Source organism: Equus caballus, chromosome 9 (assembly GCF_041296265.1).
Source record: "Equus caballus isolate H_3958 breed thoroughbred chromosome 9, TB-T2T, whole genome shotgun sequence".
In the NCBI taxonomy this organism is placed as follows: domain Eukaryota; kingdom Metazoa; phylum Chordata; class Mammalia; order Perissodactyla; family Equidae; genus Equus; species Equus caballus.
Window position 1 is genome coordinate 86693950 of NC_091692.1, and position 26955 is coordinate 86720904.

General features: G+C 40.7%; 1 protein-coding gene across 4 annotated transcripts in view; it reads right to left on the reverse strand.

Annotated features, from left to right (window-relative positions):
* The window catches only part of ASAP1 (ArfGAP with SH3 domain, ankyrin repeat and PH domain 1), a 349163-nt gene that overhangs the window by 121370 nt on the left and 200838 nt on the right, over positions 1-26955 (reverse strand). For all 4 annotated transcript variants that reach the window (XM_070221826.1, XM_023648976.2, XM_070221824.1 and 1 more), the window contains exon 5: positions 8580-8725. In XM_070221826.1, coding sequence (XP_070077927.1) covers positions 8580-8725 — 146 coding nt within the window. The remainder of the gene's footprint in view (positions 1-8579; positions 8726-26955) is intronic.

Sequence of the window (26955 nt, forward strand, 5' to 3'; positions counted from 1 at the left end):
AAAAGAAAAACAAACCATTTCAAAATTTGGCCTGTGGGTACCAGGACTTCTGTATAGTGGATGTATTTAATACAAGATACACCTGTATTGATGAATCTAAAAATTCAAAGCCTATATAGGGAATCAGTGATGGTTTAGTTACACAATGAAATACTCTGTAGCCTGTTAAAGTGACTTTGCAATTTTATTTGTATGGTCATGGAGAGCTAGCAAGCTTTAAAAAAAAGTTTGAGAAACATATGTATAATACAAGGTTATATTAAAAAAAACCTCATTTGGCAGCAAAACCTGAGCTGAGATAAATTCATTTGGTGGTAAGCTCTGACTTGAAGTGAGGTGGGACTCTTCAGTGTCTTTATTTATTCCATCTCATGTAAATATTCACATGTTTCACTGCAGACATAAAACTGTTTAATTATGAGGACCTGTCTGAGAAGTCACTGGGGGGTATTACATAATATATGGCATAAGCACCCTGTTACCCTTCTGAAATCTGCAAAATTCTGAATTGTGAAACACATCAAACCCCAAGGGTTTTTAGATAAGAGACTGTGGACTTGGATTATATATATACACATTTTGTGTTGTGTAAATTATCAGCATCTCTATGTATAAATCTATGAAATTATTTAAAGACATACTATAATATTAACAGTTAGAAGTTGGAATTATATAATGATCTTTATTTTCTTAAATTCTTCTATATCTCTGAAATTTTTTAGTAAAAATGTATGATTTTTATAATAGAAGGGAAAAAGAAAACCTCCCTCTTACCCACCCTCCCACCCACATGGATAGATCTTACTTCATAGAATGTCCCACAATATTAATTGGCAATGAAGCATGTCAGGACATGAGCTCTGCTGAATCAAATGCTGAAAACTTCCAAGTATGGATTACCATTTTCTAAGAAGACAAGGCTTTTTAAATGTATTACATAATTCAGGGTACCCAGAGGCTACCAACGCTCTCTACATTTTTCATTATTTCAAAGAAGAAACTTGAGAAATAGTCTGTTTGCTATAAATCTAGATCCAGTCTGCACATTTCCAGCTATTCTCATTTGAGGGGGAAGAGAAGAAAAATTAAAAATAAAAAAATCCTTAACCCAACCACAATGCTGGGCAGTCAGAGATCGCAAACAGGAAATGCTATGCAGCTGGAGAAACCTTTGCTTTGCTTCAAGAGCTCTGAAGCAATAACTGCCCTCCAACGGCTAAAGGAGACTCAGGCTCTTAGGGAAAGTGTAGAACTGTCCAGAGGCTCAGGGAAGAGAAGGAACCAGAGGCACGAAGAGTCCTGGCTGGACAAGAATCCTCCTCCTATTTTAAGAGAGGTTTTAAATATATTTTCTAAAACTACTGATACGGGGGACTCTTCAGGGATGGTTTACATGGTTTTCCTCCACACAATGAGAATCTATTTCAATCCACCAGTTACTTCTTTCCGGTCCCATTTAGTGGTTTGGTAATTCAATGGATGCAATTCACTGTTGACTCTGTAACACCTTTGCCAAGAGACTGGTAAGTCAGCTAAAGAAATCTTTCTTATAATTAAAAAAAATTCTATCTAGTAAGCATATGCTATGAACCAAACCTATGATAGGCACTTCACATAAAAGTACATGCACTTAAAACCTCGCCACAAACATACTAAACACAACAGCAACAACATAGATCACGTCGACATTTCTCTGGCTTCTCACCACTAAGAGGCAGCATTCCCTAGACATACTCAGACATGATTCACTTCTGCAGGAAACAGCTCTTCACTTTACCTCTGGGGAACAGTTACCACTAAAGAACTCTAGAGGGAGAAATTCAAAAGACGAGAAAGACCAGTTTAGAACACCTGTAGACGTGAAAGGCAGTGGAATCACAGATCAGCGGTCTAAAGGAACAACAGAAAAGGGAGAGTTTTATTTTTGGTCTGTATGTTTGTTTTACACTGAAATTTTTATATAACAATAGCTATATTATTAAAGACTTTTCCCTACTTTGTCTCCCTGACTGCAATTGGATGATTTACACTTTTATTTAACCTTCTTATTTTGAAAGAATTATAGGGGCCAGCCCTGTGGTGTAGTGGTTAAGTTTGGTGCACTCCACTTCGGCAGCCTGGGTCTGTGTGTCTGGATCCCTGGAGTGGACCTACACCACTCATCAGCCATGCTGTGGCAGCAACTCACATATAAAGTGGAGGAAGATTGGCACAGATGACAGCTCAGAGCTAATCTTCCTCAGAAAAGAAAAAAAAGAAAAGAAAAAGGAAAAAAAAATAATAGACTCACTAAAAAATTTGCAAAAGTAGCACAGAGAGGTCCCTTATACCCATCCACCAGCTTCTCCCAACAGTAACATCTTACATGCGCTATACAGTACATTACCAAAACCCAGAAATCAACACTGCACAAGACGATCAATTAGGCTACAGACCTCACTTCAATTTCACCAGTTTTTGCACACACTTATTTTTTTTTGCATGTCTTTGTGTATAGCTCTATGACATTTATAGATCAGGACAGCCACCACCAGGATGAACATGGAGAACTGCTCCATCAACACAAAGAAACTCCCTTCATAGTCACATCCTTGGCCCACTTCTCCAGCCCCTGGTAACCACTGATATGTTCTGCATCTCTATAATTCCGGATGACTTAGACTTTAATCAGAAAAAGACACAAATGGCAAGGTTCACTTGTTTAAAGTCACTCTTCTATGGAACTTCTTGTTGACACTTTAAGGTGTCAAAAGCCCACAGTGGTAGAAAGAACATGAAACTCAAAGACAAAAGGTCTTCTTGTATAGTTCCACTGGATAGGCAAGTCCTCTCTCCTATTCCTGCCCAGGACCTGGGTTCCCACCAAGCAGATGTCCCAGCACTGGCTCTCACAGCAGGGAGAGGACAAGACTGCAACGGGGATGAGGGCTGAATTGCCGAGGATGGGGAATCCACACAGGGGCTCCTTGGGGAGTCACATTCTGTTGTGCTTCTGAGTCTAACTTGTCCCAACTAGGGAAAGTGTGTGACGCTCTAATGCCAACACTAAGTGAAATCTAGTGAAACAAAAAGTTTCTTAGAACATATGAGTTCATCTATTTGGGGGGAGAAAAGGTGCAGAAAAGAGAACTAGAAAGATAAATCCCAAATATCAATGACGGTTATCTCTGGGTAGGGGGAATATAGAAGAGAAACTACAACTTTCTCTGTATTCTAAATTTTTCCCACTAGGCATGTGTTCTTTTTATAAGAAAAAAATAAATACAAAAAGTACCCTGCAGTGACTATTAATGCCACAGTAGTATTTACATTAATGTAGTCTATTAATAGGCAACAATCCTCTGTGTGTGACTCAGGGACTTTGCAGTTTACAAAGCTTCTCACGTGGGTGATAGGACTTGATCTTCGCACAGCAAGAGGGTAGGTGGGGAAGGTTTCCTCATTCTCCCAGGGGGGAAATTCGTGCTCTAAGCTGGGCAATGTTACCCACTCAGTAGCAGGGCTGGACTCTTAACAGAGCCTTTCATTTCTGATACCAGTGGTTCTCCAGGTGTGGATCACGGACCCCACAGAGGGCCTGAGGTCAAAAGTATTTTCACAATAATGCTAGGAGGTTTTATCTGACTTTTTCGACATTTGCAGTGACAGTGCAAAAGTAACGGAGGTGAAACTGCTGGTGCCTTAGTGAGAATCAAGGCATCGCCACAAACTGCAGTCACCGTATTCTTCATGGTCGTGCTCTTGCAGTAAAAAAAGAAAAGGTTATCTTCATTCAAGAATGCCCATGACAGGGGACTGGCCCTGTGGCTGAGTGGTTAAGTTCATGCGCTCCACTTTGGTGGCCTGGGGTTTGCTGGTTTAGATCCTGGGCATGGACCTACGCACTGCTCATCAGGCCATGCTGTGGCGGCATCCTACATAGAAGAACTAGAATGACCTACAACTAGGATATACAGCTATGTACTGGGGCTTTGGGGAGAAAAGAAAAGAAAAAAAACAAAGAGGAAGACTGGCAACAGATGTTACCTCAGGACCAATCTTCCTCACCTCCCCCTGGCTCCAAAAAAAGCACACTTTAAAAAATGCCAATGACAAAATAGTAAAAATTACTGATTTTATTACACATCAACTCGAGTCTTTTTTATATTCTGTTTGCTGAAATAGGAAGTATGCATAAAGCACTTCCAAGGTGTACCAAAACATGACAGTTATCTTGAGAAAAGGCACTTAGGCAATTTTTTGAGTTGCAAGCTAAACTAGCTGGTTTTGTTAGATTTTTAGTGGACCACCATTTTTTCCCCTTAAAAGAATGACTGACAAACTGTGATATTGAGATTTGGTTTATGGTAAACATTTTCTCAAAAATGAATAAGGTGAGCCCGTCACTATGAGGTAAACAAGTGACAGTAATTGTTGCTTATGATAAAATGGGAGCTTTTGGAGAAAAGTTAAAATTTTGGAAAACTTCTATCTGTCACCATGAGTTTGACAGCTTCCAAATCCTTAAAGAACATTAACATAGTTTCAGATTCACACTGCTACTAACTTTTAAGAAACAACCACTTGTTAAGTTTAGACGGAGTATCAAAGAGGAATATTGAAAATTCCCAGAAAAGGCTCTTCAAGTCCTCCTCTCTATTCCTGATATATGGACCTGTGTCAGGCTGTATTTTTTGTCTACTGCAACCAAAACAACTTATTGCAACAAAATGAATTCAAAGATTTTAAAATTTCTCAGTTTTAAATTCTAAGATAGTAAATATAGATAGAAACAGTCCACATAAACAGAAACTCTGGTGGTCCTCAATCGTTTTTAAGATTGGAGTGCTCAGACCAAAAGGTTGAGGACTACTGGCTAACACTCTCGCTCTTTCCAATACACTGTAATTCACTGACGAAAGAAATGAAAGGGAAAGCGTAGACAAGAAAGTACTATGCAAGCTAAACGTGCACAGGAATCTGATGACTACTGGCACAGGTTCCAGTTGCCATGTCAGGTGGGCCATCAGCGTCCACCCAGTCTGCAAAGGCGACATCCTGACTCCGTAATCCGTGGGGCAGCACCGCTGAAACAGCGTCTGATCTGCAGTCAGGGAAGCTGAGCTCAAGCCCGAATTCCACTCTTTTTGGAGATGTGGTGCACTTCTCAGTAAGGTGAGATCTGACTACCTATACCTGCCCTTACACTGGGAGTTGCCAAAAAGATCAAAAGAGAAGATATAAATAACTAATAAAAGCTTGTAAATATTAAGCAGGTACTGTGCTTCGTAATTTACTTCCATGATCTCAATGAAGTCCCACCATTACCAAGAAATAGATACTATTATTTCTTTTTTACAGATAAGAAAATCTAGCCTTAGAGAAGCTAAGTGATTTGCCTAAGGCTATAAGGCTTGTAAGCAAGCTGGAAGCTGGAATTCCAGGTCTGAGGGAGACCAGAACCCATATTCCTCCTACCTACACCTCACAGCCTCTCTCATCCTATATTACGATGTAAAACAACTTTTTACAAAGACTGTTTTCTAGTATGTGGAAGGCAGGGGCAGTAAGAAAGCAAATTAGCCCTGACTTGGTGCCTCAGCTCAGGAATGTGCTCACAGAGTAATGGCTACAACTGCAGTCCTCTTCACAGTCCTCAGAGGCCTGCCAGTTAGAAGTCAGAAGCCGGTTAACAAGACCCTGCCTCGGCGCTATCTGATGTAAACACCAACATCTGTGCAGTTCTTGGGAGTTTTCGCATAACTCATCATACTCCACCATCACTGCAAGTTCACAAAAAGAAAAAGGAACGTCTACCTGGTGACTAAGGTCGTTATCATCACTTACTGGGTCGGTATTTCTCAGGACCAACCTTCAGAAGCCCCTCAACACAATACACTTGCAAAACCTCCTGCTTCCAAGTCACACAGATAATGAAAGTTCTTCTCCATCTAGAGTTAGCCAACAGCAGAAAGCTCAGGGCCAGCCCCGTGGTCGAGTGGTAAAGTTCACGCACTCTGCTTCAGCGGCCCAGGGTTTTGCCCGCTCAGATCCTGGGTGGGGACCTAGCACCACTCATCAGGCCATGCTGAGGCAGTGTCCCACATGGCACAACCAGAAGGACCTACAACTACAATACACAACTATGCACTGGAGGGCTTTGGGGAGAAGAAGAAGAAGAAGAAAAAAAAGAAGAAAAATAAAAACGATTGGCAACACATGTTAGCTCAGGGCCAATTTAAAAAAAGAAAAGTGAGGGGAAAAAAAAAAGCGGAAAGCTAGACCTGACCCCCAAATCTATCCTTTCTTTTTTCCTCCATGAAAATAAGTAATGTTTCAATATAGACTTAAAATACCTGTTTCTAAGTGATATCTTAATTGGAAAATGACATTCTTCGGTATTTACCACAGACCCCGGAATACAATAGACATTTGGTATGTGCTGGTTGAACTGGGGATACAATTTAGAAAGTCTACAAAATATCAAAGTACCGTCTTTTATCTTACTCTCTAAATTTCAACTGTGTTCATTATTGCTTAATATTTCCAGGCTTCACTAGCCTTAGAGAATAGAATTTTCAGGAATCTCCTGAAAAATACTGGTTCCCGGGGGGTGCTCCCTCAAACTCCTCATCCAGGCACCGTAGGTGCTGCAAGCCCTCCCTCCCTGGGGGGGTTGGCTTCCCCTGAGCCCTCTCTCCAAGGCGTGGCCCCCAAATCTGCCTGGTTCGCTCTTCCCTTTCCTGGCAAAACATAAAAAGGGAAGCTGCAAGCTGCTGACCGTTGTTTGGCTGTGTCACCTCCTGGGACTGACGGATATGCAGTCAGAAGAGCGCTCCCTGAGGAACCAACCACAGTAGGAACAGATTCTTCTATCTGCCCCCTCGTCAGGAATGCCCTCACCATCCTCAAAGGGAAAAGGTTTTATTTATTTTTTTTAATTAATTGAATTGGATCTTCCAGCAATTTCCTTCAGATCTTTCTTAGACTTCTACTCCTTAAAGGAGACTAGCTATGGAGGAAGGAGGCCTGCAGCATGGGGTGTGTTTAGGGGAACCGCCAGACCAGCATGTATTCTCACTAGGGAAGTACAACCGCCCGAGCACGAGGTGCCAGAGGCAGCACAGAGTAGGGTGGTGAAGACGACTGACGCAGAGATAGAACGTTTGGGTCCACGTCTACTTACTAACAGTGTGCCTGAACAAGTCACATAATCTCAATGTGCCCCAGTTTCCTCATCTGGATTAAAGGTATAATAACGGTAGGATTGTTCTAAGTTGTTAAATGAGATAATCCACATAAAGCACGACGCCAGGTTCATTAAAGCATTTGGGTAATATCAGCATTTTTGTGTGGAGATAGGCAAATGTATTCGACAATCAAACAGAGACAAGGAATGATGCTCCCATGGCCACTAACTTGTGTGGATGGCATAAATCCACACAGTGGGAAGGAACCCACAGTGTAGCGAAGTGATGACCCTTGACCTAAGCCAAATACACTTGGTCTCCCGGAAACTAAAGGTTAGCAAGACATTCCTGTTAAAGCGCCTATCTCAGGGAAAACAGAACTTCCTCCCCGAGTGAGTCTTGTACCACTTATTACCAAAGTGAATTATCAGAGGCTTGTTTCACTTCCTTTCTTCCCACCACACCACCCTTCGAGCAACCCCACCAGCAAAAGGGCAGGCCATACCCAGAGGAAGGAGAAATGCAGGGCCCCTTCTAAATAAGAGATTTAAATCATCTAAAATTTACAGAAATATCACGGACTTGTCAAATAAACCCCAAAGGGTAGGAACATGTACATCCTAAGTTTAAAATGATCCTTTCTCAAGTTTTTGAAAATACATATTTCTATTTTCAACCTACATTTTCTTTAAATTAGTAATCATTGTGTAAGACTAATTCAGTGGCATAAAGCACCAAAAGGGTGGTGGGCAGACTGGTGATGCCCAGACAACACTGCGTGGCATACGGGTGCCCCTATCCCAACTCTGTGTCTGCTTCCTAGGCTCAGCACCTCTAGGGTCTCAGATTTTTAGGGATTCTTCTTGCCATCTACTTCTGAAACCAGAGATTCCTCAAATCTCAAAATCTTTTCTTGGCAGGGGGTTAAAAGGATGTGGGGAATTGAGGGAGGTTAATCATTTGTACATCAGGGACCAAAATGCACGGCACGATCATCTTTACTAGTGAGGTGTGAGGTCTCGTGAGGTGTAACACTTGCAATGTGTATTTCCAATGTACGTCTGACACAGAAATCATCACACTCTTTCAACTAATTAAAAAGCAAATGTTGCTCAAACTTATCTAAAACAAAAACAAAAACAAAACAGTGGTAGAACGTGGAAGAGAATTCAGGTTAACCAGTTGCTCTCAGATTCAATACATCTGCCCTGCTTTCAGGGTACAAATTCTCGGAATTTCACAACGGTATTTTCTTTAAATGTGATTCCATCCCTGGGCCTGAAAAGCTTTTTGTTTTTTATACCTCTAGGACAGAGGGGTGAGGAGAGGATTATTAAGTTGTTCTCTTTACGATCTTATTACACTTTGGTCGGGCTGTAATTTTTAAAAATCACTTATGAAACAGCTTACCAGATTTTTCAGCAGTGTGGACAGTTCCTTTGTAAGTGTAGAAAACTTGACAAAAGCAGTGCCAAGATCTGGGTTGTCTCGACTTAAAAAATTACTCCCAAACTTATCAAGAACTTGTGCATAGTTTTCTTCATTTTGTACGTGATCTAAAAAAGAAGAAGAAAGAGGAGTCTGAGCTATTATTTGCAACAATGACAAGTTACTGTGAACACTGATTGATCATGAGAAACTCTCAAAAGGAAAGCAAAGAGAAACTGCATCAATTATTCACTGAACATGTCCAGGAGGCGGTTAGCTGTGCGCAGAATGTTCTCACTCTATTAAAGGAGGTCTCCCCTTTGTCCTCCACAGTGTTTAGCTCACTTATAGCCCATTAATCCACAGACTCCCCATAGGTTCAGGGGTCAAATCATCATGACATTTTCAAGCAATTAAGAAACAATGATTATCAGGGAACAAGGAGAAAATTCTCCTTAGAAAATCAATCTTGGAATGCAAAAGAAAAACCCATAGGTTCTGTCTTTCCCTGCAACTAATCTTAATTTCCTCTAATTTTGTCTAAGCCCCAGGTCTGAAGAATAGCTTTTTTTTTCTTCTTTTGCTGTGGAAGATTAGCCCTGAGCTAACATCTGTGCCAATTTTCCTCTATTTTATATGTGGGTTGTTGCTACAGCATGGCTGACAAGTGGTGTGGGTCTGTGCCTGGGATCCGAACCCATGAACCTGGGCTGCTGGAGCAGAGTGCACTGAACTTAACCACTACGCCATGGGGGCTGGCCCCTGAAGGATAGCATTTTTAGGGCGCTTTTTCACATACCATCTCTTGGTGCAAACCGGGGAGGCATGGATCAAATGGATTTAAGTTGGGAAGTTAGTTTTACCACCTATGAGCTTGCTACTTTATCCGTTTTTTAGCTTCCGTGGCTACCATCCCAGCTGCCATATCAGACGTATTAATAAAACAGTTGTGAATAAATTTCCTCCCTCTGAGCTTTGATTTTCTGATCTGTAAAATGAGACTAATATTTACCTTACAAGATTGTGGTGCTGATGAGTTGATATAAAGTATACAAAAGTGCTTCTGGAGAGTGAATGTTCCATACTTAATAATCACTCCCACGTGCCTGAAACACTTTCTTTACTTGGCCTCCAGGACATCATACTCTCTTGACTGTCCTCCTTTCTCAGGCCTGCTCCTCTCTATTGTCTTTGCTGGTTCTTCATCTCCCTGACCTCATCATGTTGGAGAGCCCTGGGGCTCAGTCTCTGGGCCTTTATTCTCCTCTATCTATGCTCACTCTCCTGGGATTGCACCTAGTCTTATGGCTTTAAAAAACTTCTAGTTTTAGAACTAACAACTCCTAAACTAATATTCCAAGCCCAGATCCCACCCCTGAAATAGAGACTTATCTATCAACTGCCTACTCAATATCTCCACTTGGATGCCCAATAACTATGTTCAACCTTATGCTTAAAACAAACCCTTGATGTTCTGCCCCAACCCTCTTTTTTCTGCAGTTTCCCATCTCAGTCAGTCAATGGCAAATACATTCTTGTAGTTGTTCAGGCTGAAACTCATCAAGTCTTGCTTGATTTTACTGTTTCTTACATCCCAGATGTAATCTACTGGCAAATCCTGTTGCCTCTCCCTTTAAAGCACATTCAAAATCTGACAACTTCTTACCATCCCCCTGGCTATCAACCTCATCCAACATTATCTCTTGCCTCGTCCACTGCAAAAGCCTCCTGCAAGAGTCCGTGTGTTGCAGCTCTTGCTCCTCTACAGTCTATTATCAACACAGCACCCAGTGTGATCCTGTTAAATAGGCATCAGATCTTGTGACTCTTATGGCAGACATTATGGATATGGGTAACAGATATCCAGGTTCCCAACCGTTGCAGGCTTATGGAAAAAAGTATTCCACAGCCCCACACTCTTGGAGTAACAAGCCATGGAATGTGACTTGCACTGACCAAGGAAATGTTGAGTGGAGGTGATGGGTACCACTTGTACATGGAAACGTTTCAGATGCCTCTACTCAACTCTCCACCTCTCTCTTCCTCTGACATGGCTAGAGGGAAGCACGAATTTGTATGGAGGCCCACAGTAGATGTATAATATTTATTGAATGAATAAATTAACAAATAAGTATTCAACAAAATCATATCTTTAAAGGCTTAATTCAAACATCAACTCTTTCTTTATAAAGCCTTACCTTAGTCGGCAATGATCCTTCCTTGCCCACAATTCTCTGTAACTCTACTGCAATATTCTCCAGTACATTCTTTCATATTTGTGTAAGTACAAATATTTCCCTGCCACTAGACCACGAGAAGGAGGGACTGCCTCTGGCTCACCTCTGCATCCTCACCCAGCAAACACCACTGCATCTTTTCCGTTAGCTAGGCTTATCAAGCTAGGGCTCAGTAAGTATTTGTTGACTTGGAGTTGTTCATTTTCTTTTTAGGAATGTAAGAAGCATTCCCTCTTTCAATCTCCTAGGTTGTTCAATAATTGAGATGAAACTTTAAAATATTTTACTTTCAAACACACCCTCAATAACAGCATGGGAGCAACAGGAACTCATGAAACAGTTTTTGAGTCTGGACTGGGGAATGTCCCAGACGGGGAGGAAAGAAATCTAAACACAATGAAGGAAACAAGTGTCACAGCAGTTCAGCGAAGTGAAATGAGGCCCGAGCAGCCTTCTGATCATCACCACGTTAAAAATTCATGATGCCTACAGTGGATGTCAGCATTTCAGGCTGAGATATTAAAAAAGATAAAATGCAGCTCTGGTTACTGCCCAGGTTCACTCAAAGAAGTGGCTCAGAAAAGCACAAAAGAAAGGCCTCATCAGCTAGACAGACAAGATGCACATATTTGATCTCCCTTACAAGCGGGAGGTACCCTGATACTTTCTGTTTGAGGCCAAAGAGCCTCACCTCACCACTGAGAATCCCAATCCACCAGACCTTCTTTTCTGCTTTTGGAGGCCAGCAAACAAAGAATGCAGCTGCCTGTTCATTTCAACTGCTCTCAGGGGAAGTGTTTCAGCAGTAAAACCTAAGTATTAGGCTTTTTGTTTTGTTTACTTGAAATGATAAATTATTTCAAATGATAGATATCAAAATGTTTAGATTAACAGGATACCCATGTACCCACCGACCAGTTAACAAATACAATATCACCGAATGCTTCCTCTCCACACTCCCTTGCCCCTCAACTCAATCCCAATCTCTTCCCTCCCTTCCTAGACAGAGCCATTACCCTGAATTTGGATTTTGATGCAGGGGTTAGAAAGAATTATGAGAAGCTCTCAGTCTATCATGGATGATAGACTCATCAAAAAAATAAGATGGACTTGGCTAAGGCAGAGACACGCCACAGAAGGGAGCACTGGCATTTGTTGAGGACCTTCTCTGACCCAACTGCTTTTCACAATATCATATTTAACCCTCACCAGAACTCTGCAAGGGAACAATTATGCTTATCTGGCAGATGAAACATAAAATGTGACCTGAGAGAGGAAGAAAGTGAGATTGGATAACTAAGCGTAGGCTAGATCCTGGGTCCTGTATGTTTTGCTAATTCCACAACTGAATAACCACACAGTCAATATATATATCTATGTGCATAAGTATGTGTGTATATATATCACATATATATATATATGTATGTGAAATTTGCTAGTGTAGACATGCATTCTTAACTATATCAGCTAATTTAGTAAGAAATATCTTGGAATACTACTACTAATCCTCGTGAGGGTAGCAATGATGGGAATTAAACATAAGGTGCTTAAAATAGTGCCTGGCATGCAGCATGTGCCCCCAGAAAATCAGCCATTATTACCTTCGATTAGTTATAATATAGAGGGATGCATTTAATATCAAACAGCATAGGAACCTATGTCTTACATGTTTTAAGTATTTTTTTACATACTGCATTATAAATCTAACATTGACAACTCACTAGAAAGATTATATAAACACACACATCCTTTTGTACAAAATTAAGGGTTTCCCAAGCAGGTTTTCAACAGGCACAGAGAGAGAGGGCAAGGAGACATGATTCTAGCAGAGGAAAGACGAGCGCACAGGCAGAAGGAGGGACAGATTACAGAGTACAATAAGCAATCTGGACGGAATGTAAATTCAGGGGTTGAGGGAAGAAGAGGGGAATAAAGGGCTTCAGTGGGGGGAGCACTCACAGGCCTGAGTGAGACTGAATGAGAGGGACAGAGGAGGCAGAAAATGGCCTGATCAGTTTAGGACACTTTAGAGGGCAGGATAAAGCTGTTTTAACATCTTTACTATATCCAAGTGCTAGAAGACTTTTGGGAGGTTGGTAAAGTGGGGACTTGGGGAACTAGGTGAGGAGAGAGATTGGATAAAAGAAAATAGGGAGAGAAACTGGATCCATCCATTATGGAGATCCATGCTTTTCAAATATTTGTAGGGATGTCTGGCATTTATGGGGTTGTTGCAGAATGTAAGATAATTCTAAGAGCTAGGTGACTCCTTTCAGCTCTGAAAAAAGAACAAAACAATATATTTTTACTAACTGAACTAGAAAGGGCCACTTAGTCAGGATTTCAACTGCCAGCATTTCTTTGGGGAGATGATTAACATATAGGAATCACCTACTATGTTGCACGCAGCCTGAAAAGGCCTTTACAGACATTCCAACATTTAATCCCATAGCAATTCCTAAGTAGTGACATACTATTCCACTAATAACAGTGTTTGGTGAGCATTCGGTGTATGCCAGTCACTGCACTTGGCACTTTACGTACATCAATTAATTCACTCTTACTACAAGTCTATGAGATACGTACCATTATCATCCTCATTGTGTACATACAAAAAGGTGCCAAGGTCACACAGCTCTTAAATAAGGGAATTTAAACTGAGGTCTTTTTGATCTCACAGCTGGGAACTTTGCCCCATATCCTCAAATGCGACAGACCTAGGTTCAAATTCTATCACCTACCCTGTGTAGTGCTTTGGTCAGGTAACCTCACCTTGCTAAGCCTCATCTTTCCCTGCAGTAACATGGAGATAATAATGGTATTGACCTCCTAGAAGTACTGGGGAGATTAAGATACTGCATGCTAAGCAGTACACAATAAGCTCAATAAATATTTATGATGACAAGGGCAATAACAATGACGACAACACCAGGCTGCCTTTCCTGGGCCACTGCAGTGAAGTCAGGCTTTTGGCCTCTTGCCAGGTGGCAGGGGCTTCTAACAATACTCTGAAGTCAATGGCAGCACTCAGAGTCCACATTCCCAAGGGCTGGCCAAAACAAGTGTCTTCGGACTACATTAAAATTCAATATTCTACGACAATACTTTGTATATTCCTCCAATGAGGCCCTTCTCAGAATTTTCAGAACTACAGCAATTACCAAACAGGTGTTTCTCCAAGGGACATTTGCCTAGTTCCCACCCTGTGTTAGACCTTACCAACTGGGAAAGTGACAAAACCTCCCAAGTGGCCTGTCAATCCAACCTGGGATTCTCTGTCACTGTCACATGGCTGCCCTTTATTACACGTTGACTGTGTCGTGGGATTCAGCACAGTGAATACTACAACTCCTTCAAGGCAGTTGTTGTACAGATAAGAAGAGTGAAACTCAATGGTGAATCCAGACTGGATCCCAGCTTCATCTGATTCTAAACCCCAACCTTGTCCACTGACAGACTCAGCAAACACTGTCATGGATACCAGGATGTGTGCAACAAATATCTATTTAGAATCTACTATATGAAAGGCTTAACGATAACCACTGAGAAAAAAAGAGGAGTAAGACCTCCTGCCTCATAATAACGACAATGACATAACAATTATAATATATAATGTCATAAACCAATGTTACCTCAATAAAAAGTAATTATAACAATTATAATTATAATAATTGTTAATAATTAATTGCAGTTAAAGTTTTTGATTACTTAATATGCCAGGAACTATGCTAAGTATTTTTCCTGCATTATCTCATTCAAGCCTCAAAAGAACATGCTATTATTATCTCCTTTTCATAGATGCAGACACAAGTTTAGAGAGGTTAAACAAGTTGCCCAAGGTCACACAGCTAATAAGTGGTGATGACAGGCGAGCCTGTGCTCTTACCCGATATGCCTGGTTAAGTGTTGGAACCCCTAGAAGTTTCCTAATTTGAGACAGATGTCAGTGATTGAGGAACCTGAAAATCTAGGTCTTAGCTCCAGCCTCTACCATGTGATCTCGGTCAGGTGACTAAGATTCTCAGGGGCCTTAATTTCATCTATAAAACAGGTCTAATAATACCTACCCAGCCTACTTCTGGAAGTTGACGGCTAGGAGGTGAAGATGCCAGAATTAATGTGAAAGCTCTTTGGGGAAAACAGCAGCAGCAGCAGCAACAACAGAGAACCCCATAACGTCACAAAGGACTATTTCTATTTGAGTATAAGCCCTTGAAAGCACTCAAAATAAATCCATCCTCAAGAGCATCTTCGACCTTGACCAAGCACAACCCAGTGTTCACTGAGGCATCATTTAGTGGAGGGATACAAGCCTGAGTGGTGCACAGACCTGGGTTTGAATCCCACTCTGGTCCTGACCAGCCATGTATGACCTTGGAAAAGTCAGTTAACTTTTCCTGGTCTCAATTTCATATGTGATAGATAGTATCTATAAAGTACATGGCAAGCCTCTAAAAATATCTTTACTTTTATTACTTCGGTCATCCTGAGGCTGAAGGCTGAAGTCATGATGTTAATGAACATTTAGATGTAATCTAAATATCATGGTATTTTGGGGAGGGTTCCCGGATACATAAGACAACTGTGGATCAAATCCCAGGTCTTCCAGTTACCAGCTGTGGATCTAGGGCAATTTATGTGTCATCTCTGACTCCCACTTTCTTAACTGCATAACACACACTTGATGGGGCTATTACATGAACTGGATGAGAAAAGCCTATAACATGCCTCCTCCAGGGTCTGGCCTGTGGTGAGTATTCATGAACTGTAAGGTATCATCCCTCACTCCACAGTGAGTCTCACCTCCTTAGCTTCCCACCTCTCCTTCTGGGGAGCCTAGCTTCCTTTTCAGTGTCTTTATGCAAGTTATCTTCTGTGCCAAGAGTCCAGAGCAACTTGTGTTCATCACTTTATCTTCATTAGCTTAGAACAATCTTTGGGAGGATAGCTTGGATATGGCCATACAACCTAGCCAAAGTTCCCCAGTCCGCCAAGTTCCATCACCACTCCAGGCTTTAGCCTGCCTCTTTCAAGGTCAAAGAGAAGTGTACCCTTCCAGGCAAGCTTGTCATTCACTCTCTCCTTGGCCTCTTGCAGTGCCCAAGTTCCCAGCTTTACCTAATTTGTTGCTGTATATACCCAGTTCCCAGCATTGGGCCTGGCACATAGTTAGTGCTGAGTAAAATGCTCATTGCATTTAATGAATTCGCCCAGAACACGTCTTTTTCCTTCCTTCAAAAAACATTTAGCATTGGCCATGTGCCAGGCATATAAAATACAATGAGTTACAACTGCAATAATAAAGCCAGGTAATATGTGTCATAAATTACAGAGCTGGCACAGAGGAGGAAGTGATAAATTCTTTTATCCTATCTTCTACATACTTTGTAGCACTAATCACACTTTAAAAAATTTAATTCCATTTGTTTTTTAAATTACAAAAATAATTCATACACTATCCAGAGATGTATAAAGATAAAAATTATTGCCTTTCCCCTTCCCCAATCTCATCTCCTTGAAATAAGCAAAGTTAATAATCTGGAGCGTATCTCAGCAAAATTTTCTCTATGCTTAAAACATACACACACACACACACACACACACACACACAGGGGTTTTCTCCCCTTCTCTCACTTAAAAAACAAAGGGAATTATCTACAAAACTCCATGGCTTTTTTCCTACTGAATAAAGATCAAGAAATTCAATATAATTAAATCTAATTAATTATTTTAACTGTGATTATATTCCATAATAAACTCTACTGCAATTTATATAACTATCCCTCTGCTGAGAGACTTCCAGTTTTTGGCACCAAAAAACAATGCTGCAATAAATATCCTTATACACAAGCTTTTACATGCTGTTACTTTATCTCTGGAAAGATATATTCACACAGGCAGAACTGTTGAAGGATAGGGTCCACATTTCAAATTATGATTAATACTGCCACGTTCCTTTCCAAAGAGGTTGGTTGCAGCAATTCACGTCCCCAAGAGCAAGGCAGATATAAAAGGGTCTATTTCTCTATAACCTCAGCAGCACATAGATGCCACCGTTCTTTTTAATTCTTGCCACATGGACGTGAAAAATTTGACTATGGTAAGGCTGAGTATCTTTTTGTATTTTATTGTCCATTCACATTTCCTTTTCTGCCTGTTTACATACTTAGCCTAGTTATCCCACTGCCTGTCTTTCTCCTATCAATTTCTAAGAAGACTGTCTTGCATAAGGGCTAGCACTCTTTCATAATATGTGTTGCAAATATTTTCTCCTATTTGTCTTTTAACTTTGTTTATGGTGTCCTGTGCCATACAGAACTTTTTAAAATTTCAGGAAGTCAAAAATACCAATCTTTACCCAAGATTTTTATGTTTCCTGCCTTGCTTATGTTCCTAAATGTTTTAATGTTTAGTCTATTTTTTTTTAAACATTCAAATCTTTAATCAAATACAATGTATTTGTTTATATAGCACGAGGAAGGGTTCTAATATTATTTAAAGTATGTTCCTAAACTTTCTAATATTTAGTTTAATTTTATTCTCTTTTTAATATTTAAATACTTAATCCATCAGCAATGGATTTATTTTATGGCATGAGCAAGAGTTCTAACTTTATTTTCGTTCCTCTGTATGAAAATATATTGATTATTTAACATGGCCGATCATAGGCACCCATTTAATATCTGATGAATAAATGAACACATGGAGAAAACTTGGATAGAACAGGTTAGGTTTCACAAAAGATGCTAATTGAGCAGCAACTTGAAGAAGGAATTAGTAGTTGGTTAACAAGTAGCCTTAGGTAAGGTACATTCCAGGTCAGAGGTAACAGCATACGATGAAAGGCACCATCAAGTGGTAGAGAAGCTAGTGTCCGTGTGAGTGGGCAGAAACAGGGCAGAGACTAACACAGGGCCTTTGGTTTCTTGAGAGCTCACCACCTTTGGTCTAGAACAAGGCAGGTTAAGGTTTTAAAGCACTTGCCCTCCTTTCCTGTTTGTTGTCAGATTGGGGCTCAGATCCTTTCTGCCACAGCAATCCATAAAACCAGCAATACCCAGCCTGTGACCCTGAAAACAATTGGTTTTAATTTTACAGACACTGTGTTATTGGGGGATGAGGGCTGGATCTAGAGTCCAACATCTGTATTTTCTTAGATACAACATTTACTTGATTACAAGCAAGTTATTTCACTTCCCCAGGGCCTCAGTTTCCTCCTCTGTTCCCACCACCACTCAGTGCAAACGTCTATTATTAAGATTAAAGGCAACGTCCTCGGAGGCAGAAAGCTCTGTGCATATTTTTTTTTTTTAAATTGCCTTTCTCTGTGCCACTTTGGATGATTCATTCCTCTAACTTTGCAAGGTCATTTTGAATTTGGATTTGTTCTTTCAAAGTTCTAGCCAAGCCTCTGCAAGAATCTGCCTCAGCCCCTGGGGTGTTATCTGGAAACTCAGCATGCAGACTCCCATTTCCGCAGCACTGACAAATCCATTAACTAACAGAGCCCTAAGAAAAGACGCCTGCAGAGTTCCACAGGGCTATTAGTCAGCATTTAAACGGCCCTCGAACATTGCTCCATTACAGCAGAAGCAGAAATGTTCTCTCTTCTGGCTCCATCATTCAGGCTTCCTAACTGCCAGATAAAATACACATCACACTTTGCTTTGCTGATGGCTCTCTAGGTAATTTTCATGCTCTGCAATCTGGCCCGTAAGAATAGCCAGAAAGGAGACAACCAATTCCTCTCCTACTCCAGCCTCCCAAAGTCTCACTACCCACCATCCAATGGAGCTAAGTTTTCTTATAAACAGGTGTAATTTAAAAACACAGCTCCACATTTCACTATCAATTCATAAACTTTCATCAAGCACCCATACTGGGATATAAAGGTTATTTAAGCCATTAGGTTCGTGGCCTTAGATGCATCCCTTAGTCCTTCTGAGCTTTAGCTTCTTGGTTTATAAATTGTGTGTAAAATAATTAGGGATAAAATAAAACCTCACTGGGTTCTTGCCCCAATAGATCAAGTAGCGTAGGAGAGGACCTGGCCCGAGCAGATAGCCTCCAGACTGGGGCTCTCAGACTATTTTCAATCATCCATCCCTGTCAGCAAAACATTTTTAAGCATACATTTCCAATCAATGCTTATTTATGTAACCATTTAGTTATGTAGTAATACTGTATATATTATATGCATATATTATGGACTAACGTACTATCTACGTCAATCAGTGGTTCCGACCTCAATTTCAGGGTTCCAAAAACTCCTAAAATTGACTGAAAAATTCTGCAAGTTTTTCTTAATTCAGAGGAGAAGCTCTGTTTTTTCCCAGATTATAAAGGGATCTACAAGCCCAGAACATTCAGTCACAGAGAAAATGTTAGCGGACTCTAAGGACAAAGCTGCTCGCCCTGGATGGGCCAAGTCCAGTGAGTCTGACGGAGGGCACCACGCCTACAAAAGAGATCAAAGGCACAGGCGGGCCTCTGGTTCGGTCGCTGGGGAAAGGCGACCCCATCTGTTGGACCCCATAAACTCCCTTCAGGGGATGTATGGTGCATTTTAGGCCATAGAGCAAAACAATTTTCACCTCATTTTATAACTGCCAACTATTTCATAAATAGACAGGGTAGAAATCAACTTCTCTGCTTCATAGATAAGAAAACTGAGGTCCTGAGAAAGGGACGGACTGGCTAAGAAACACTCTGTACTTCCAGCCAGAGCAGAGGGCACATCCAGCTCTCCCGCCTGGGAGCCATGGCTCTTTCGGCAGGCCTCCTCCACCCCTCCTGGTGTCGCCAGCACAGAACACGCCCGAAGACACAGCAGTACTGGTCTCTCCACCTCAGCACTTCTGGAAAGGCATCAGCCTCAGTGCAGACAAGCAAGAAAACAAGGGCTGCAGAGTCACAAAGGTGCCAGGTGCCACCCAAGTGTGCCGTCTGTGACTCAGAACATGCACAGTGACAAAGAGTTTTAAAGAGAAACACATGGCTGATTAGTATCTTCTTTTAGCTCATCTGAATTTTCCACAGCAAACATGTTAATACACTATACTTTCACAATGAGAAAAAGCACCAAACTGAAAATGCCATTAAAAAAAATCAGCCCGTGGTGCTCCAGAGTGACAGCCCCTTGTAATTCTCCACAAAGAAAAAGTATAGGTTTGATCAATTATCTGACACATGGGAGATCTGAGAATATCCTTCTGCAGTCTGTGAACGCAAGTGACAAACTGGCCATGCAAAGTCATCCTCTGTCAACCTCCAACTGTTCTGTCCTATGGCATTGATTATCAACGAAAAACACTTCAGAATCAATAGGAACGTGGTTGATTTCCATACACAAACAGGGCATCAGAAAGACCATAAGTAGTTACCTTCTGGCTAAAGACTCAACTGGAGAATCCCTCCAGTGCTGGAAATAGACACTTTAAAATTGATGCCCATATCCAAACTACAAAAGGAATTCAACACACACAACACTGCTCTCTAGAGGTTATCACAGAGCACGGGGGCCTTAAGATGGTGCCTCATGTGAAGAACTGTGATGGATTCGCTTCACATGTGATGCTCCACATGGTCAGGAGAGCATGTGCCAAAGAGGTAGGATTTAAGCAACCCCGGGGAAAACATCATACAGAGAAATAAAACCGAAGGCCCTGGCCTTCCTCCAGATTCTGCTACAGTTTCACTGCAACATCTCTATAAAGGAAAAAACAACCCTAGTTTGATGAGACATAAAGCCATCCAAGAGTGTGGTCAAAATGCAGACTGGAATGAGAGGCAGCAAGGTATAGGCAGGGTGTAGCATCTTGAGTGTAACTGTCAAGGAGGGTCTGTTCAAGGCAGAAAGGTGGTCCTTAAAGAAAACCAGATAGTCATTAACTTGAATCTTTAAACAGTTAAAAGGACTAGTTGAGAAGGACTGAAAACCACAATGGTGTCACACATCTGTGCCTTTAACTGATGATATTTAACTTAGTAAATCTGAAAGAACAAGAGAGAGTGAGTAAAAACAATGTAAATGGCACTGGGGTCCCATTCCATTCAATGAGCATATGTCCCGGGGTGACGGGCAGGAGGAATGGTGACAACCTGCTCTTTCTTCACTTGCTCACAGGGAGACTAAGGGAGAATGCCTTAAAGATTGTGTGTGTTTTAAGTACCAGGGCTCCTAAAGGAATGCCAATACTTTGTAAAAACACCACATGAGTTATATTTCAAGTGTACTTTACAGGCCATTCAAGGATTTTGACCCCATGGGTTAATTTCCATTCATGCTGACTTTAAAACCTAACCTCAAATAAAGCGTGACTGTAGCGTAAATATGTAGAAATCAGGGCCTGCCCCGTGGCCAAGTAGTTAAAGTTCCACGCCCTCCACTTCGGCAGCACAGGTTCATGAGTCTGGATCCTGGGCATGGACCTACTCCACTCATTAGCCAAGCTGTGCAGGCATTCCACATAAAACAACAACAAAAAAGTGCAGACATCACTGCTTCTCCTTTCACCCTATTACCCACTCACCTCCCCAGCACATGATAGTTTTGACTGAAGAAATGAAATGCCAATTTTCTGTATTCAGGTATTTGTGATCCACTAATCAGAGTTGAAGACATAACTCTTGAGTCACCTGTCATGTACTGTCATATATTATAGTTATTTACATGAGTCCAATTGCCCTAAAACACAGTAACCACCCATGAACCAAGAGCGTTCTGTCAATCCCTTGTAGCTATATGCTCAACAAGTGGTTAATAAATGAATTACTCATATACAATTTTTTTTAAGATTTTATTTTTCCTTTTTCTCCCCAAAGCCCACCAGTACATAGTTGTGCATTTTTAGTTGTGGGTCCTTCTAGTTGTGGCATGTGGGATGCCACCTCAGCATGGCTTGCTGAGCAGTGCCATGTCCATGCCCAGGATTCGAAGTGGCAAAACCATGGGCCACCAAAGCAGAGCACGCGAACTTAACCACTCGGACACGGGGCCGGCCTCACTCATATATAATTTTTATAATTAAAGGTCTGCCGTTGTTACCTTGACAGAGTAACTTGTGCCAGACTCTTGCTCCTGTCAATAACAATTATAAGTGATGGACAAAATATAAAAATGCAACTGTTTGAAGCCACTGGAGAGCCAAGACAAGCAGACAGAAACAGGAGGGGATATTACCCTTCAAGGAAGGGAACCCCACGGGGGAATATCAAATTTTACTGGCTTTTCTCCTGAGGGCAGACCTCGGTCCACGCTGGGCAAAGAGAATAGAACTCACGCAGAAAGTGGCATTTTACCAAACTGAAGTGTTAGAGGTCAGAGTTTGGGATTGCTTTAGGAGCTGGAAATTGAAGAGGGAAATCCTAGAAAGCAGGAAAACACAGAAAGGGGAGCCCTCAAATCTGTATATATTCTCCCTTCAAATCCTTGCCTGACCCTGAACTGCACATGCATGAATGATACTTCAAGGAGTCCAAGAGAAAACAACATCGAAAGGGCTGGGCAGATTTCAGCCACTTCCCAATGCTGAGGAAAAAGTACAGAATTCAAGCCCCACAGAGGCAGCAGGGCCTGGTAAACACTTTGGGCTGAAACCTCAGAAGAATCATACCTTAGGAATATGGAGCCTCTTGGAACATACTGCAGGACTAAGGGCTATATCCTAGGACTGTGAGTAAAACTAAAATAAACCCACTCTAAGAAAGCCTTTCACAGGATCAAAGTGGTGGTGATCACCAGCAATTTAACTGTGTACTAGAATTAAACACAGCACACTTCAGAGGAAGATGACAGAGTCTCCACAGCATATAATTCACCACATCTACTATGCAAACAGAAATTACTAGACATGCAAAGCAACAGAAAAATGCAGCTAAAAAGCAAGAGAAAAAAAGACAGCCAAGAGAAAAAGAATTACCGACAACCCAGATGTTGGATTTAGCATACAACAACTTCAAAAATAAATACAACAAATATGTTCAAGAATCTATACGAAAAGATGGATAAAATGGGTGAAGAGATGAAGAATTTCAAGGGAGACAGAAATTCTAAAAAAGGACCAAATGGAAATCTAAAAATTAAAAACTACAGTAGTGAAATAAAAAATTAATTGGATGAGACTGATAACAGACTGGACAGTGAAGAAGAAATAAGCAATCAACTTGAAGATAGGTAGGTAGAAATTATCCAAACTGAAGCACAAAGAGTATATAAATTAAAAATAAAGAAACAGTCTTAATGACCTGTGGAAGAATATCAAGCAGTCTAACACAAATGTAACTGAAGTCCTGGAAAGAAAAAAGAGAATACAATAAAAAATAAACAATTTGAAGAAATATTGGCTGAAATTTTTCCAGCTTTGATTAAATTTTTGCATTTAATTATAATAATTATCACTGAGGATTACTATGTCCCAGTATCATACTAAATATTTTAAATTTGTTTTTCCCACCTTTTACAACAAGGTAAGTATTACTGTCTCATTTTAGAAATCAGAAAACTGAAGCTTGAGGTGGGATGGGGGCAAGGTGAAGCAATGTGCACATATCTACATGGTGGTGGATCCAAGGCGACAAACTGGGTGTGCCTTGATTTCCCCCTACTATTTCAGAAAGCCTCAAATTGATGAGGATGAAGGTAACCATCACCATGACCATTATTGGGTACCTGCGCTACATGCGTTATTCTTCACAACAGTCCAATGAGGTAGAAACTATTTTTCCATTTTCAGAAATGAAGAACCAATTGCTTGAAGTGTTCTCTGACCAAGTGCTCTCCTGCCACCGAGCAGGGGCTCAATCAGCGTGTGAGCCCAAATCTGTCAGACTTCTCCCACAACAAATCAGTAAGAGTGTGCGGGAGGCATGTTTAGCCTCTATAAAAGAATATACCATCTAAGTGCTTCATTGTTCATATATGAATTCTGCTAATTACAGAGGACCTAGTAGTAGGAGTAAGTTTGGAGAAATCCTTTGTGGCTACCAAGTATTAAAGTAACAAAACTGCTCCTCTTTTTAACTGACCCATCTAGCACTTTCATGCCATATGTCTACTTGCTTGTTTTACTTGTCTGTCTCTCTTCATGTGGAAGGCGCTCCAGGGCAGTGTGTCCATGTGTCCTGCACTCCACAGAATCCTCGATGTCCCACCCTGGGTCAGCAGTCACTCACCTCTGACAGTTAATAATCTGGCAACTCTGCCTCAGCATTTGGATCATAAAGACCTATGTTTCAAGCCTCGTATCTACTTACTAACTGTGTAATTTTTTTTTTTTTAGGAAGATTAGCCCTGAGCTAACTGCTGCCAATCCTCCTCTTTTTTCTGAGGAAGACTGGCCCTGAGCTAACATCTGTGCCCATCTTCCTCTACTTTCTATGTGGGATGCCTACCACAGCATGGCTTGACAAGCGATGCCATGTCTGCACCCAGGATCAGAACCTGCAAACCCCGGGCCACCGAAGCTGAATGTGTGCACTTAACTGCTGCGCCACCGGGCCAGTCCCTGTGTAAGTAATTTAAAGCACATTTAAATTTAAACTTACTAGCTGTGTAAGTACTGTAAACCAGGTTCCTTCACCCTAACTTGGGGACGATAACGTCTTCCATGCAGGACTGCTGAGATGCGTGGGTGACAACATACATGTATTTAAGGCCCCCGGCACAAAGTAGGCACTCAACAAATGGTACTATAATTTATTATTTCTACCAAAATTGGGCCATTAAGGCAGAGAAACATGGTTTTTATATTCACCTTCAGAGTATTTTTGTGAGGCTTAAAAAAACCCCAAACTACTGGTTGTGGAAGGAGCACTCCCAATTTTATTTAAAATGAATTAATTTCTCATGAAGTATGCTCCCATAAGATGCAAGCATACATCGCAGAAAATTAACTCATTTTAAAATTGAGAACATTCATTCCAGACCAGCAAAATGGAAGAAGTGCATACACACACAACGGCTTCTGATTTCAAGTAACAGAATATCTGAGCCAACGGCTTACTTAAACAGCCTAGAGTTACAAGATTATTCTGGAAAGAAACTTCAATTTCTTAAAGGCAGTTTGTAAAACTCCTCCAGTTTATCCCCACATAATTTGAGGAGTAAAACTCTCCTGGAAATCTATACTCCCTTTTGGAAAAAGCTTCCCTCCTTGACCATTCTGAAGGAACTCATTATTTCAATTTATTTTTACTTCTTAAGGAGTAATAAAGGACCTGCAAGAATGCAAAAGGCCTTGAGGGCCCAAAGTAATTTCTTTAGTAATTTGCTCAAATCTCTACCGCCACTAAAAGATATTTACTGAACAGGTGGCCCTCCAGTTCCAAGGGTTTTGCATGGGCAGATTCAACTAATTTCGATTCGCGGTTGGTTGAATGGTGGATGTGACCCCCGCAGATACAGAGGGCCGACTGTATTCACTGAACGCACCATGTTAGAGTATAAGGGACTGGAGCATCCGTGGATTTTGGTATCTCCTAGGGGTGCTGGAACCAATCCCCTGAGGATACTTAGGGATGACCATAGTATTTCTATCTAAACCTTCTACTTTGGAAGACTTAAAATTATTTCTTTTTTACTAACAAGCTTACTTTAATTCAAAATAAAAATTTTAAAATCAGATTATTATCTACAAACTTGGAAAACAGCAAAAAGGAGAAAGTTTCCTAACAACACACTAGTTGCTCTCTGCATACCTCTCAACACTTTATTTTTCTCTATCATTCTATTAAAATTGTTATCTATTTTATCTATCTATCCCTGTTAGGAAAATTTTTCTCCCCATTGAAAACAACAGGATTAAAAATACCATTATACGACACCATGCTAAGACATCAAACTTAATTACCAACTCTAGTTAGAATACAATTCACACTATGCCTTCAAATTTGAGAAAATGTTAACCAAAAAAACAGCTAAAAAGGACTCATTTAGATACAAAAACATTCACTTTCTATCCATTGCTGAGTTTGTTTAGCACTTTACCTTTAAAATGTTAGATTTCATCATATACTATGAACTATTTCTTAAAATAGATAAATTATAAAAATGAAAATTTAAGGCAAACATCACATTTTAATTTTGCTTTGAAAAACACAAATGTTCTTATAAAACTACTTGCTAGGTAATTCTAACTGAAAAGGAAGGGAGTAAAAGGGAGGCCAATGAGAAAGGCAAGAGCTTTCTTTCCTGAAGTGAAAAAGCTATGGAACTGTTTAAGACCATCCAGCTGTATTTTAGAAATAAGACTTCCATATCATATGCCTGTAATCAAATTACGTATCACTGTCTTTTTTTGGGCGGGGTGTGTGAAGAAGATTCACTCTGAGCTAATATCTATCGCTAATCTTCCTCGTTTTTTTTGCTTGAGGAAGATTAGCCCTGAGCTAACATCTGTGACAATCTTCCTCTATTTTGTATGTGGGTTGCCACCACAGCATGGCTTGAGGAGTGGTGTAGGTTGGTGCCCAGGATCTGAACCTGGGCTGCTGAAGTAGAGCATGCCAGACTTAACCACTATACCACAGGGCCAGCAGCATACTGTCATTTTTTTTTTTATTCACTAAAGTTAAAGGATTTAAAAATCCCAACTTTCAGACTAACAATGTTACAGATTTCTAGGGGGCACCACATATTACTAAGAAGCTAAAGTGTATTCCAAATATATCTTGGCATAAATTGTATGGAAGCTACCACATAATAATAAAATATACTTTTTGATTTGTGCAAAAAGTATACGCATATATTTTTACCACAGAAAAAGACATAATAGCAGAAATAGCCTGGGTCTTCACTCCCAAGGAAAGTGTACATGTGTGCGCTTTGGTAATAATAATGTATCCATTCAAAAAGATTAACGAATTCAATTCAACTAAGTCATTTGACAGAACAACAAATTTGGTACACTGATGCTTACCATGAATCACATGACTCTTCCATTTTATAAAAGTATACTGTGTTACCACTTTTTTAACAGCATTTTTTAACTGAGATGCAGTAAAGCTCTTCTTTCTCAAGAGATACATGCTGATTTACAGTGGGCTTATGACATGTATACACATGGCCACGCTTGCAAGGGCAGAAGTCCTATGAATGCCAGTCCCACTTCTACCGTTCTGAC